The 14,664-nt window shown below is 39.9% G+C and overlaps 5 protein-coding genes across 7 annotated transcripts in view; 4 read left to right on the forward strand and 1 right to left on the reverse strand.

The window, feature by feature from the left end:
• LOC100122393 (alpha-catulin) overlaps positions 1-14,664 on the reverse strand; it is a 105,547-nt gene that overhangs the window by 69,184 nt on the left and 21,699 nt on the right. The gene's annotated exons all lie outside the window — the stretch shown is intronic.
• Positions 92-2,522, forward strand: LOC116417769 (cytochrome P450 9e2-like). Its single transcript, XM_031932778.2, has 3 exons — positions 92-429; positions 536-1,136; positions 1,336-2,522. Exons 2-3 carry the CDS (start codon positions 630-632, stop codon positions 2,350-2,352), a joined length of 1,524 nt encoding a protein of 507 aa, XP_031788638.1. The 5' UTR covers positions 92-429; positions 536-629; the 3' UTR covers positions 2,353-2,522.
• On the forward strand, positions 2,985-5,038 carry LOC116417768 (cytochrome P450 9e2-like). The gene is made up of 2 exons (XM_031932777.1): positions 2,985-3,754; positions 3,828-5,038. The coding sequence occupies exons 1-2, from the start codon at positions 3,248-3,250 to the stop codon at positions 4,845-4,847; spliced, it is 1,527 nt and encodes a 508-aa protein (XP_031788637.1). The 5' UTR covers positions 2,985-3,247; the 3' UTR covers positions 4,848-5,038.
• Positions 5,370-7,584, forward strand: CYP9P4 (cytochrome P450 9P4). Its single transcript, NM_001172545.1, has 3 exons — positions 5,370-5,487; positions 5,594-6,194; positions 6,394-7,584. The coding sequence occupies exons 2-3, from the start codon at positions 5,688-5,690 to the stop codon at positions 7,408-7,410; spliced, it is 1,524 nt and encodes a 507-aa protein (NP_001166016.1). The 5' UTR covers positions 5,370-5,487; positions 5,594-5,687; the 3' UTR covers positions 7,411-7,584.
• LOC116738448 (cytochrome P450 9e2-like) lies at positions 8,039-10,090 on the forward strand. The gene is made up of 2 exons (XM_032600974.1): positions 8,039-8,806; positions 8,880-10,090. Exons 1-2 carry the CDS (start codon positions 8,300-8,302, stop codon positions 9,897-9,899), a joined length of 1,527 nt encoding a protein of 508 aa, XP_032456865.1. The 5' UTR covers positions 8,039-8,299; the 3' UTR covers positions 9,900-10,090.

Raw genomic sequence — 14,664 nt, forward strand, 5'->3', positions numbered from 1 at the left:
GATTCTTCATTTTTAGTTAGTCATTAGAGTTTATCTCTCGTAATGCGATTTCTACATATACTTTTTCTACTCAAGTGCATGATTGTCTTTTACAGATATGATAAGCGATTGTTGTATCACAATGACCCGCCCATTTTTCGATTACGTTTAGGTGTTTGATGTTAACTACGTTTTTCAAAATAAAGCGCAATGTCACCATGGGTAGTTGAGCCTCTGGCGACGAACCGCTGATCTTGACAGTGAATGATAAATGCAACCTTGATTACTTTCCGTCTCGGCTGCTGAGTAGTGCGGAGCGCAAGCGAAGCGTCAGTAAGACATCAGAGCTCCAACAAATTGTATCCGTGATTACTTCGGTGGTCAAGAATATAATATTAATTTCATCATTGTTTGGTTTAATAAAGTTCAAATGAACTCTGAATTATAAAGGTATGTACTACTATTTTATCTCTGCAAGATTAGTTTTTAAATATATTTCCATTACTTAAATATTCTAACACGGCGATAAAAATAAAAATAAAACTACTATTTTTAGGTTCAGTCACTTGTCTTACTAAAATTATCTACACTAGCTAAATATTCTGAAAAATAGTATAACAGCGTTTCTAGAAAATTAAGAACCAGTCACAATGACATCTATAATGTTGCTAGCAGCGTACGGCTTAGCTGCGTTGCTTTTTTACGCATCACTCCTTGTGCTACACCAATTTACATACTGGAAGCGTCGCAAAGTCCTTCACCTGGAACTTGTACCGATTATCGGTAATATGGCGCCAATTATGTTCCGGACTTCTTCTTTTCCAATCCACTCTCAGAATATGTACAAGAAGTTTCCAGGAGCGCGTTATTACGGCTTTTTCGATCTGCAAAAGCCCTCGGTAATCATTAAGGATCCAGACTTAATTCGTGAGATATTCGTAAAAAGCTTCGACCATTTCACGGATCACGATGCCTTCGTAACAGAAAAAATGGATCCGATCGTGGGTCGTAATATTTTTTCTCTAAGAGGACAACGCTGGAAGGAAGTAAGGAATACATTGACTCCAAGCTATACTGCTGCAAGAATAAAAATGCTGTTCGCACTTGTCGCTGAATGTTCGAAAGACTTTGTTCAATACTTTGTTGATCATCCTGAGGTAAATACGCGTTGTGTTTTAAAATTCAATTGGTATTTTATTACATAGATTGGTAATTATTATCAATTACAATGCGTTGCACAATGTTTTGCAAAGTATGCCGGCTCAAACAATTAAAGCAATGAGTAACTGCTCAATAGTATGGTTGTTACATAATTGTTCCATCTATATTAAATTTTTAATTGTGCTTTTATTGCAGTTGGCGGAAAACTTTGAAGCCAAAGACGCTATAACTAGATACACAAACGACGTAGTAGCTTCTGCTGCATTTGGAGTAAAGGTTGATTCAATGAAGGATCAGGACAACGAATTTTATCTACACGGCAAAGAGGTTACAAATTTTTCTGCCCTTGCAGCCCTAAAGTTTACAATCTTGAAAAATTTTCCAAACATTATGAAATTTTTCGGGACAACTTTTCTTCCAAACGCTACAGACAAATTTTTCAAGAAGTTAATTACGAATACAGTCACAACAAGAATCGAGAAAGGCATCACAAGACAAGATATGATGCAACTCTTGATTCAAGCTATGAAGAAAGACGACGGCATTAAAGTGACCATGGATGACATTATTGGACAAGCTTTCTTCTTCTTCCTAGCTGGCTTCGAGTCCACGTCTTCTGCGATGTGTTTCGCGCTTCAGGAACTAGCTGCAAATCCCGATATCCAAGACAGACTTCGGCAAGAGATAGACGATGAGATCGAGCAGCATGGAGGCGAGCTGACCTACGAGTCTTTGGTCAACTTGAAGTACCTCGACATGGTGATGAGCGAAACTTTAAGAAAATACCCTCCAGTAGCTATTACCAACAGACTCTGCAACAAGGAGTACACGTTTCCACCACTCATGGAAGGGTATCCTGAATACCAGATGGAGGTGGGAACAAGCATCCTAATTTCCATGTTCGGTTTGCATCGAGATCCTAAGTACTTCCCGGATCCGGAAAAATTCGATCCAGAGCGTTTCAACGATGAAAACAAACACAAGATCAATCCGTACACTTACATGCCGTTCGGTATCGGACCGCGTCAATGTATTGCTAATCGCTTTGCTTTGATGGAAGCGAAAATTGTCATCATCGATATACTAAGAAAGTTCGTGGTAAAATTCACCGAAAAGTCACACCATCCTGTTACACTCAGTAAAAAGACTTTCATACTGTCAGCAGAAGAGGGATATTGGTTTAAGTTTGAAGGACGAAAAAAAGTTGACTGATTGGTCGTATTAGTATTTTTGTATTAAAATAACCTACAAACTATATAATAACGATGTATAACCGTGTTTTTATAAAAAGCAATGTAGTTATTATTTTACGATTAAATTTTTTTATCAAATAAATATAACAATCTATTTTAATACTTGATAATAAAAGCGTACAATACTTCAAAATATTTTTTTTCGTTATCATCCCACTGATGAGAGGTACATTATTTACATAATGAAACAAAAATAAGATTTAGTTATATATACTTTCACGATGACTGTATAGCATAGTCATATTGTTTTGATAAGCTTACACACTCGCTTATGCCAGATGGCATTTTATCTCTTACATATAACAGAAGTCTTGAGAGCGATAAGATTGTCCAAAGAAATGACAATGCATAATCTGTTAAATATTTTCAAGACTGCTCTCTAAAAGTTCGACGCACGAATAGAAAGCACTGAACCTTATCTCCTCTACTTTAATCAAGTCTTCCCAAGCTCCTTCCCCTTAAGCCGTGGGAAAATAAGGACAAATAAAAGGGCTCGCGAATTTTCCTCAGTACCTACTATCCAGAAATAAACGCAACTACAAGACGAGAGAGAAAGAGAGAGAGAGAGAGAGAGAGAGAGAGAGAGAGAGAGAGAGAGAGAGAGAGAGAACCCAGGAGCCACAGCCTCTGCGTATACACAGAGAGAGCGAGAGGACGAGGTGGAGCAAAAAAAGACACACGGAACAAAACGAGCCAGCTAGTTCAGCCGCGTAAGTCGGAAAGAATTAAGGGAAAAACGAGAGAAACTCGAAGCTGCCACAACTCGAGCGCCCGCGCTTTTTTACTCCATATATACATTGTGCATCGTTAGCATAAGAATAAACTTACAGGATTGTTAAAAGAAAATCACCATCATGATTCCTGTAGCAGCTATATTAGGCTACGGTTTAGCAGCGATTTTTGTATTTGCTCTTTATACAATTGTCTATCAATACACTTACTGGAAACGTCGTAAAATGCTACATTTGGAATCAGTACCTATAATAGGAAACAACTATCCAATGTTGTTTGGAATCGATTCTTTTCCTATGCATGCTCAAAAGATGTACAAGAAATTTTCGGGTGCCCGGTACTACGGCTGCTTTGATTTCCGAAAGCCAGTGGTTATCATCAAAGATCCCGATCTCATTAAGGAGATATGCGTCAAGAATTTTGACGATTTCACCGATCACCTGACATTTGTGACGGAGGAGATGGACCCTATAGCCGGTAGAAATATATTTTCTCTCAAGGGTAAAAGATGGAAGGATCTTAGAAGCACTTTGACTCCGAGTTATACTGCTGCAAGGATGAAGCTTCTATTCGAACTTATCGACGAATGCGCTAGGAATTTCGGTCAATATATTTTGGAAAACCCAGAGGTAAATTGTCACGCTTATTATATAAATGTTCTAAAATATAATAAATAATACGTGAAAACATTTTTGTTTATAGTTTGCGAAGAGCTTTGAGGCTAAAGAAGTATTCACAAGGTACACTAATGACGTCATAGCCACTGCTGCTTTTGGAGTCAAAGTTGATTCAATGAAGGATCAAGAAAACGAGTTCTTCATGCATGGAAAGGCTTCGACAACTTTCACTTCAAAATTATTAATGTTGAAAATTGTACTTCTAAGAAATTTTCCTCGTCTGATGCGACTGTTCGGTGCGACGTTCCTCCCGAGATCATCCGATAAATTCTTCAAGAAACTTATCAACGAAGCAGTTACATTACGAAGGGAAAAGGACGTCACTCGCCCAGACACGATTCAACTGCTCATGCAAGCAATGGACAAAGAAGGCGGCGTCAACGTCACTATGGACGATATTCTGGGCAACGCTTTTATCTTTTTCCTGGCAGGATTCGATACTTCTTCCAGTCTCATGGCTTTTATGGCTCTCGAATTAGCCGCTAATCCCGATATCCAAGAGAAACTGCAGCAGGAAGTAGACCTGCAGCTGGAGAAAAACGACGGAAAACTGACTTACGAGGCTTTATCGGACATGAAATATCTGGACATGGTAGTCAGCGAGACTCTGAGGAAATATCCGCCTGCTCCAATTACGAACAGAGTTTGCACGAGGGATCACGTTTTCTCGCCACCGATGCAAGATTATCCAGAGTATCGTATGGAAAAAGACACTGTAATAATGATTCCTATTTATGCCTTGCATCGAGATCCGCAATACTTTCCCGAACCGGAGAAATTCGATCCAGAGCGATTTAACGAGGAGAATAAAAGTAAAATCGAAGCTTACACGTATATGCCTTTCGGTCACGGACCAAGACAGTGCATCGGAAATCGGTTTGCTTTAATGGAAACGAAGATTTTGATGGTGCACGTGTTGCGAAAGTTTACTATTAAGTTTATAGAGAAAACGGTCTTTCCGGTTGAATTTATTAAGTTGAGTTTTAATCTTGGAGCTGTTGGCAAATTTTGGCTGCAGTTTGAAGAAAGGAAAAAAGTTAATTAGTAATTTATTTAGCATTTAGTATTAAAGTTCAGAACAGATGCGTTAAGAAGATGTACATTTTTTCTACTTATTTATTTGTGTATCTCAATAACAGTGCTTTTTAAAAAATATACATGATTTGAACTACCTCGTTTTTTAACCTTATGATAACTAAACTTAAAAAAAATACAATAAAAATAATTCACAACAAACAACGCTTAGTTTAATTTTGGATTCTTCATTTTTAGTTAGTCATTAGAGTTTATCTCTCGTAATGCGATTTCTACATATACTTTTTCTACTCAAGTGCATGATTGTCTTTTACAGATATGATAAGCGATTGTTGTATCACAATGACCCGCCCATTTTTCGATTACGTTTAGGTGTTTGATGTTAACTACGTTTTTCAAAATAAAGCGCAATGTCACCATGGGTAGTTGAGCCTCTGGCGACGAACCGCTGATCTTGACAGTGAATGATAAATGCAACCTTGATTACTTTCCGTCTCGGCTGCTGAGTAGTGCGGAGCGCAAGCGAAGCGTCAGTAAGACATCAGAGCTCCAACAAATTGTATCCGTGATTACTTCGGTGGTCAAGAATATAATATTAATTTCATCATTGTTTGGTTTAATAAAGTTCAAATGAACTCTGAATTATAAAGGTATGTACTACTATTTTATCTCTGCAAGATTAGTTTTTAAATATATTTCCATTACTTAAATATTCTAACACGGCGATAAAAATAAAAATAAAACTACTATTTTTAGGTTCAGTCACTTGTCTTACTAAAATTATCTACACTAGCTAAATATTCTGAAAAATAGTATAACAGCGTTTCTAGAAAATTAAGAACCAGTCACAATGACATCTATAATGTTGCTAGCAGCGTACGGCTTAGCTGCGTTGCTTTTTTACGCATCACTCCTTGTGCTACACCAATTTACATACTGGAAGCGTCGCAAAGTCCTTCACCTGGAACTTGTACCGATTATCGGTAATATGGCGCCAATTATGTTCCGGACTTCTTCTTTTCCAATCCACTCTCAGAATATGTACAAGAAGTTTCCAGGAGCGCGTTATTACGGCTTTTTCGATCTGCAAAAGCCCTCGGTAATCATTAAGGATCCAGACTTAATTCGTGAGATATTCGTAAAAAGCTTCGACCATTTCACGGATCACGATGCCTTCGTAACAGAAAAAATGGATCCGATCGTGGGTCGTAATATTTTTTCTCTAAGAGGACAACGCTGGAAGGAAGTAAGGAATACATTGACTCCAAGCTATACTGCTGCAAGAATAAAAATGCTGTTCGCACTTGTCGCTGAATGTTCGAAAGACTTTGTTCAATACTTTGTTGATCATCCTGAGGTAAATACGCGTTGTGTTTTAAAATTCAATTGGTATTTTATTACATAGATTGGTAATTATTATCAATTACAATGCGTTGCACAATGTTTTGCAAAGTATGCCGGCTCAAACAATTAAAGCAATGAGTAACTGCTCAATAGTATGGTTGTTACATAATTGTTCCATCTATATTAAATTTTTAATTGTGCTTTTATTGCAGTTGGCGGAAAACTTTGAAGCCAAAGACGCTATAACTAGATACACAAACGACGTAGTAGCTTCTGCTGCATTTGGAGTAAAGGTTGATTCAATGAAGGATCAGGACAACGAATTTTATCTACACGGCAAAGAGGTTACAAATTTTTCTGCCCTTGCAGCCCTAAAGTTTACAATCTTGAAAAATTTTCCAAACATTATGAAATTTTTCGGGACAACTTTTCTTCCAAACGCTACAGACAAATTTTTCAAGAAGTTAATTACGAATACAGTCACAACAAGAATCGAGAAAGGCATCACAAGACAAGATATGATGCAACTCTTGATTCAAGCTATGAAGAAAGACGACGGCATTAAAGTGACCATGGATGACATTATTGGACAAGCTTTCTTCTTCTTCCTAGCTGGCTTCGAGTCCACGTCTTCTGCGATGTGTTTCGCGCTTCAGGAACTAGCTGCAAATCCCGATATCCAAGACAGACTTCGGCAAGAGATAGACGATGAGATCGAGCAGCATGGAGGCGAGCTGACCTACGAGTCTTTGGTCAACTTGAAGTACCTCGACATGGTGATGAGCGAAACTTTAAGAAAATACCCTCCAGTAGCTATTACCAACAGACTCTGCAACAAGGAGTACACGTTTCCACCACTCATGGAAGGGTATCCTGAATACCAGATGGAGGTGGGAACAAGCATCCTAATTTCCATGTTCGGTTTGCATCGAGATCCTAAGTACTTCCCGGATCCGGAAAAATTCGATCCAGAGCGTTTCAACGATGAAAACAAACACAAGATCAATCCGTACACTTACATGCCGTTCGGTATCGGACCGCGTCAATGTATTGCTAATCGCTTTGCTTTGATGGAAGCGAAAATTGTCATCATCGATATACTAAGAAAGTTCGTGGTAAAATTCACCGAAAAGTCACACCATCCTGTTACACTCAGTAAAAAGACTTTCATACTGTCAGCAGAAGAGGGATATTGGTTTAAGTTTGAAGGACGAAAAAAAGTTGACTGATTGGTCGTATTAGTATTTTTGTATTAAAATAACCTACAAACTATATAATAACGATGTATAACCGTGTTTTTATAAAAAGCAATGTAGTTATTATTTTACGATTAAATTTTTTTATCAAATAAATATAACAATCTATTTTAATACTTGATAATAAAAGCGTACAATACTTCAAAATATTTTTTTTCGTTATCATCCCACTGATGAGAGGTACATTATTTACATAATGAAACAAAAATAAGATTTAGTTATATATACTTTCACGATGACTGTATAGCATAGTCATATTGTTTTGATAAGCTTACACACTCGCTTATGCCAGATGGCATTTTATCTCTTACATATAACAGAAGTCTTGAGAGCGATAAGATTGTCCAAAGAAATGACAATGCATAATCTGTTAAATATTTTCAAGACTGCTCTCTAAAAGTTCGACGCACGAATAGAAAGCACTGAACCTTATCTCCTCTACTTTAATCAAGTCTTCCCAAGCTCCTTCCCCTTAAGCCGTGGGAAAATAAGGACAAATAAAAGGGCTCGCGAATTTTCCTCAGTACCTACTATCCAGAAATAAACGCAACTACAAGACGAGAGAGAAAGAGAGAGAGAGAGAGAGAGAGAGAGAGAGAGAGAGAGAGAGAGAGAGAACCCAGGAGCCACAGCCTCTGCGTATACACAGAGAGAGCGAGAGGACGAGGTGGAGCAAAAAAAGACACACGGAACAAAACGAGCCAGCTAGTTCAGCCGCGTAAGTCGGAAAGAATTAAGGGAAAAACGAGAGAAACTCGAAGCTGCCACAACTCGAGCGCCCGCGCTTTTTTACTCCATATATACATTGTGCATCGTTAGCATAAGAATAAACTTACAGGATTGTTAAAAGAAAATCACCATCATGATTCCTGTAGCAGCTATATTAGGCTACGGTTTAGCAGCGATTTTTGTATTTGCTCTTTATACAATTGTCTATCAATACACTTACTGGAAACGTCGTAAAATGCTACATTTGGAATCAGTACCTATAATAGGAAACAACTATCCAATGTTGTTTGGAATCGATTCTTTTCCTATGCATGCTCAAAAGATGTACAAGAAATTTTCGGGTGCCCGGTACTACGGCTGCTTTGATTTCCGAAAGCCAGTGGTTATCATCAAAGATCCCGATCTCATTAAGGAGATATGCGTCAAGAATTTTGACGATTTCACCGATCACCTGACATTTGTGACGGAGGAGATGGACCCTATAGCCGGTAGAAATATATTTTCTCTCAAGGGTAAAAGATGGAAGGATCTTAGAAGCACTTTGACTCCGAGTTATACTGCTGCAAGGATGAAGCTTCTATTCGAACTTATCGACGAATGCGCTAGGAATTTCGGTCAATATATTTTGGAAAACCCAGAGGTAAATTGTCACGCTTATTATATAAATGTTCTAAAATATAATAAATAATACGTGAAAACATTTTTGTTTATAGTTTGCGAAGAGCTTTGAGGCTAAAGAAGTATTCACAAGGTACACTAATGACGTCATAGCCACTGCTGCTTTTGGAGTCAAAGTTGATTCAATGAAGGATCAAGAAAACGAGTTCTTCATGCATGGAAAGGCTTCGACAACTTTCACTTCAAAATTATTAATGTTGAAAATTGTACTTCTAAGAAATTTTCCTCGTCTGATGCGACTGTTCGGTGCGACGTTCCTCCCGAGATCATCCGATAAATTCTTCAAGAAACTTATCAACGAAGCAGTTACATTACGAAGGGAAAAGGACGTCACTCGCCCAGACACGATTCAACTGCTCATGCAAGCAATGGACAAAGAAGGCGGCGTCAACGTCACTATGGACGATATTCTGGGCAACGCTTTTATCTTTTTCCTGGCAGGATTCGATACTTCTTCCAGTCTCATGGCTTTTATGGCTCTCGAATTAGCCGCTAATCCCGATATCCAAGAGAAACTGCAGCAGGAAGTAGACCTGCAGCTGGAGAAAAACGACGGAAAACTGACTTACGAGGCTTTATCGGACATGAAATATCTGGACATGGTAGTCAGCGAGACTCTGAGGAAATATCCGCCTGCTCCAATTACGAACAGAGTTTGCACGAGGGATCACGTTTTCTCGCCACCGATGCAAGATTATCCAGAGTATCGTATGGAAAAAGACACTGTAATAATGATTCCTATTTATGCCTTGCATCGAGATCCGCAATACTTTCCCGAACCGGAGAAATTCGATCCAGAGCGATTTAACGAGGAGAATAAAAGTAAAATCGAAGCTTACACGTATATGCCTTTCGGTCACGGACCAAGACAGTGCATCGGAAATCGGTTTGCTTTAATGGAAACGAAGATTTTGATGGTGCACGTGTTGCGAAAGTTTACTATTAAGTTTATAGAGAAAACGGTCTTTCCGGTTGAATTTATTAAGTTGAGTTTTAATCTTGGAGCTGTTGGCAAATTTTGGCTGCAGTTTGAAGAAAGGAAAAAAGTTAATTAGTAATTTATTTAGCATTTAGTATTAAAGTTCAGAACAGATGCGTTAAGAAGATGTACATTTTTTCTACTTATTTATTTGTGTATCTCAATAACAGTGCTTTTTAAAAAATATACATGATTTGAACTACCTCGTTTTTTAACCTTATGATAACTAAACTTAAAAAAAATACAATAAAAATAATTCACAACAAACAACGCTTAGTTTAATTTTGGATTCTTCATTTTTAGTTAGTCACGCGTCGAATGCGACGTACGACGCGTTGTCGTATACAGTCTCGTCTCGCTCTCTCTATTGCCCTCGCGATTGTACTTATTCTGCGTAATTCCGGGGAATGTGCAGTGCGCAGCCCGGGCAACCGAAGTATAGTTACGGATTACACTATCAGAGGACACGTGAGCGTGAGGCTCCGCATTGAAATTTATCACCGAGTTATACCGCAGCGTGGCAAGTGCCCGGCGACCCACAAGCTTTGTTGCAGCGGCTGTGGCGAGGATTACGTGCTTATGCGCGGTTTTACGCGTAGTATTAATATTACGATGTCGATATGTTTCGATTTAATTGAGTTTTAGTTGTCAATTCGCTTAGACTACATTGAGCGCGATGAATTTTAAACTATGAGTAACTAGCTGATAACGCAGGGATAGTTGCATTTAATGGGCTTTTGTTTTAGTATATAGCGATGATGAGCTTTTAGTAAGTATAGAAATAACAATAATCCGTATGAGAGTCTCGAAATAGTAAGCAACATATTCTTCCGGCACCTCCAAGCTGTAAGCTTAGCGGCCGTCTGTCACGGCCGCCGTATCTTAATTTCCTATCAGCACTGTCTGTCGCTTCGTCGCCCAGCGCTACGACCTGTAGCTAGACATATGCAGCGCATAGACTGCGACGCATGAGCCGAGCCACCATAAATCTGCATCTTCCACACGAGCATCATCCGCATAAATATCGGATCGTATACGCGTCAGTTCGCAGATTTTGATTTATCGATATAGCCAATTCGGACCTACGGTCAATAACCACATTCCCTGTTTGTCGAGGCACTGAGGCATCGAGATACGGCCAAACGATGAAGCACGGCTCTGGCGACTGGAGAAAATCACTAAAAATTACGTTTCCACAATCTGAGACACGCCCTGGAAAAACGTACTCTTCGAGGACACGCGGCACACCTTTCGCTTAATTCGCACGACAAATCTACCACTTTACACGGTCCGGTGGAAAAGGAGCTAGAGAGCAGCTATATACGACGGCAGCGGCGGCGGCGCGTACGTGAACGGAATTTTCGCAATTAGACTCCCGCGGCGTGCGCGCGTCGGGGGATCGTTGCGGCGCTCTCAAGGCCAAACACCCGGTGAGATTACGGATTTGCCGAAGTCTCTCCTCTGCGCGCTATATCCTCCTGTCGCTGAAGGCTCCAGCACACATTAATTACCGGTCGACTCTCGCGTGTAATCGTTCTCGAGTGATCCAATAGTGGCTTAAAGAGGCTTGTTTTAGATTGTCTCGATGAAGACGAGTTTTCCTGCATTGTTCTGAGGATACACGCCGCGTTGCTTGTTTTATTCGAGGGCTGCATTATGGAGCTTAATTGGAGCATGTCGTTCTCCATTATGTTTTGATAAAAGTATCTCAATTACAAAAAATAACGATTTAAAACTTCATTCTTGTTTATATTTCAACTTTTTAAGGAAAATGCAAGACGATTCAATTACCGCACACGGTATTACAGGAGAAAAAGTAACGAAGAAGATAAGACTCGGAAATTACGGGACGCGAAATTATTGCGGTTTAATTTTAGCCGCTACATCGAGAGACGCAGATACAAGTTAATTAACCGTCATTACCGCTGATCAGGGTGTAAAGAAAATCGAAAGTGCAGCCCTCGTGGTATGCGCGGCTGCAAGTTTAATCCGTGAAATTCAATGGAGAGTATAGCTTGCGCACTAATGCAGACAAGACCACTAATTAATTTCTGATCCTACTCTGATGCCTCGATTCGAGTAATTAGGACGCAAATATTTCAGAAGCATAACAAGTTTACAGCGGAAGAATCTAACAGTATGTAAAAACGCATAAATTTAGAAATTACTAAATTCCGCATTGAAATAGAATATTATCATTCGCAGAGGGAATAAAATCTGGCGGCATGCTTTCTAGTAAATAAAAAGAATAACAAGTAACAGATTTAGAATTATTCTCTGAGCTGCACTTAAGTAGTTACTTCATTATTGTTACTAATTTACTGTGACTACTGCTTTTTTCCTATTTGCAAAGCAACTTTTTTGATGTTCCACTGTGATCGATATATTGACAGTGAAACCATAAAAGACGAAGCAATGTTTGAATCAGATATAGTATGAGTGGCCTAAGCAGATTCTACAAAAGGTAGTTTTGGCATCGGTGATATACCGCTATATATATACTGAGCTCGCAGATAGCAGATGAAGGAAATTGGAAAGTGCATATGCGCCACCTATCTTCGCTAACCAGAAACTCGTAAAGTTTAAGCATTGATTGGGCCAGTGAAACAGCCAGTCCAAAACTGATTCGCATTACTGAAGGTCTCCCAAATAATATGCTCAATTTTCTACCAATGATCGAGTCTAGATTAGTGCCTCGGCTGTTTTTAGTGAAACCTTTTAGTAGTTGATTTCAAAAGGTCCCCTCCTGAATAAATGTAACCTTCTGCTATACGTCACGAAATATTACAAGCGTTTTTGGTAAGTATTGATTGATACAAGTCTTTTTGTTTTCAAACGAGCATTTTTAAATCCTCGTTAAACTTGTAAACGCCAAGCGGCATTAATTTCGGCGACAGTGAAAAACGTTTCCAATATAACACACGCTAGCCGGAAAATAAACCCGTCATACCCGCTGTACGCAAATACCAACGAAATAACTCCCACCTCGGCTTTAGCTAGCTGAAGCTACTCAAAAATCTATTATTTATCTCCACAAGTCAAAAGACTGGCATGGCTCGCTCGCTCGCGACCGAAGAATAATCCTAGCAATTAGCCGTTTCACTAAATCCTCCCGGGCTTATATTGCACACACAACAGGCGCCAACCCACACACTCACACATAACGTTCTCACATAATAGAAGTATACCATGCAGCAGGTGCGAAATAGTCGAATTTCCTCGCGTGTGTGCATGCAAGCTACGACTTTTCTATACATCCATGCATGTAGCGACTTTGCGAGGATTAGAGCCGACGACCTTCCGTATACGCCCACACGAGTCGTGTGCTTTTATAATTAAATTTAATTGGGGAGAAATTGGATGCAACGCCGATCAATCAAACGCATAAACGGCCGACTGTCTCGGCGCACTCAGCGGAATATGAGCCGATGAATTGCAAGCTCTGAAATGAATGGCGAAGGTCGAGAGCTTTGAGGTCGGATGCACTAGCGTGATTTTAGGCGCTGCGGACTTTATTCGCTGTATGCATTAGTCCTATTAATGATCATGAATTTCGAAGCCTTTTGAAATATCACGAGCGCTTTCAAACATTCGAATTAATTATAAGCTCTCCCATCGAGTTTTAAGGATGATGATAAACTGCGTAATTATACGCAACGAGCTTTACATCGTAATTACGAAAGCGTATCCGTACTAATTAAAATTTATACGGCCTTCATCATCCCGGCTATTCTGTTATCTCCCCATAATTAGGAATATTTTTAATCAATTAAATCCGATTCATCATCATGCAGATAGTTGCTTCACTAACCGCTATTTATATCTCCCTAATCGGCGACTCGATATCATTACAACAATGTATATCAGCCCCGAAGCTCAAAGTCGATTACGATACATATATCTCCCCGAGAAAATTAACCCACTTCTTCTCAAACTTCTCTCTCTCTCTCTCTCTCTCTCTCTCTCTCTCTCTCTCTCTCTCTCTCTCTCTCTCTCACCCCCAACGATATCCAATCATAATCGTCGCGCGCACTTGCGTTCAAGGTCGGCGATATCCAACTCATCTCCGCGAAAAATCCACCTTATCTCAGCAACAAATCGCATCGTTCAGCTCCTCCTTTTCGGCGTAGCTTACTCTCATTCCGCACCCTCGAAAAAAGGAAAGCACATCACGACTGGATCATCCGTAACACATTTTTTCCTCCTCTCGCCGCGGAGAGCGCGCAGTAATTCCTCCTCGATAAGCATTATTTTCCCCGGCATCATCTCGACTTTATCGCATCTACTCCGTCGGCGTGTATAAAAACCGGGGAATCCCCGGAAACACTCTTTGGCTCACGAAAAGGAGCAAAAAGAAGAAATAAGAGAAATACGAGGCAACCTCTCGAGTGTACACCCGCGGTAATAAAACTCTATTTCCCTCTGCGCGCAGGTGTATTTTTATATGTATACAGCGATGGAGAGAAAAGCGCATCAGCGTCGCTGCAGCGCCGGGCTCATCAATCAATTTTTGATCATCACAAGCGCGCGCGCATGTAGAGATGGAAAAAGAGAGCCGCGCCTTAATATCGACGAGCCCCGACGGCCTATTTCTCCCTTTGCTGCTAGCTCTCTCTCTCTCTCTCTCTCTCTCTCTCTCTCTCTCTCTCTCTCTCTCTCTCTCTCTCTCTCTCGCTCTCTTTCTGTGTATATCGATTTCTGCTCCCCCGCGCGTTTGTCGGCATCTGATGCGAATTTCGAGCGCTCTCTCTTTCCCCGGGGCTCATCTGCTTATTCGCGCTTTATTTATGCAGGCCGTGCGTGCGCGCGTGTTTTACGCCCAGAAAGTAAATTTCAGAGGA

This window comes from Nasonia vitripennis, chromosome 5 (genome assembly GCF_009193385.2).
Source record: "Nasonia vitripennis strain AsymCx chromosome 5, Nvit_psr_1.1, whole genome shotgun sequence".
In the NCBI taxonomy this organism is placed as follows: domain Eukaryota; kingdom Metazoa; phylum Arthropoda; class Insecta; order Hymenoptera; family Pteromalidae; genus Nasonia; species Nasonia vitripennis.

Coding starts and splice junctions, on each gene's coding strand:
- LOC116417769 (XM_031932778.2), top strand. CDS start 630: ATGACATCTATAATGTTGCTAGCAGCGTACGGCTTAGCTGCGTTGCTT. Junction 1,137..1,335: donor ACTTTGTTGATCATCCTGAG/GTAAATACGCGT, acceptor CTTTTATTGCAG/TTGGCGGAAAACTTTGAAGC.
- LOC116417768 (XM_031932777.1), top strand. CDS start 3,248: ATGATTCCTGTAGCAGCTATATTAGGCTACGGTTTAGCAGCGATTTTT. Junction 3,755..3,827: donor ATATTTTGGAAAACCCAGAG/GTAAATTGTCAC, acceptor TTTTGTTTATAG/TTTGCGAAGAGCTTTGAGGC.
- CYP9P4 (NM_001172545.1), top strand. CDS start 5,688: ATGACATCTATAATGTTGCTAGCAGCGTACGGCTTAGCTGCGTTGCTT. Junction 6,195..6,393: donor ACTTTGTTGATCATCCTGAG/GTAAATACGCGT, acceptor CTTTTATTGCAG/TTGGCGGAAAACTTTGAAGC.
- LOC116738448 (XM_032600974.1), top strand. CDS start 8,300: ATGATTCCTGTAGCAGCTATATTAGGCTACGGTTTAGCAGCGATTTTT. Junction 8,807..8,879: donor ATATTTTGGAAAACCCAGAG/GTAAATTGTCAC, acceptor TTTTGTTTATAG/TTTGCGAAGAGCTTTGAGGC.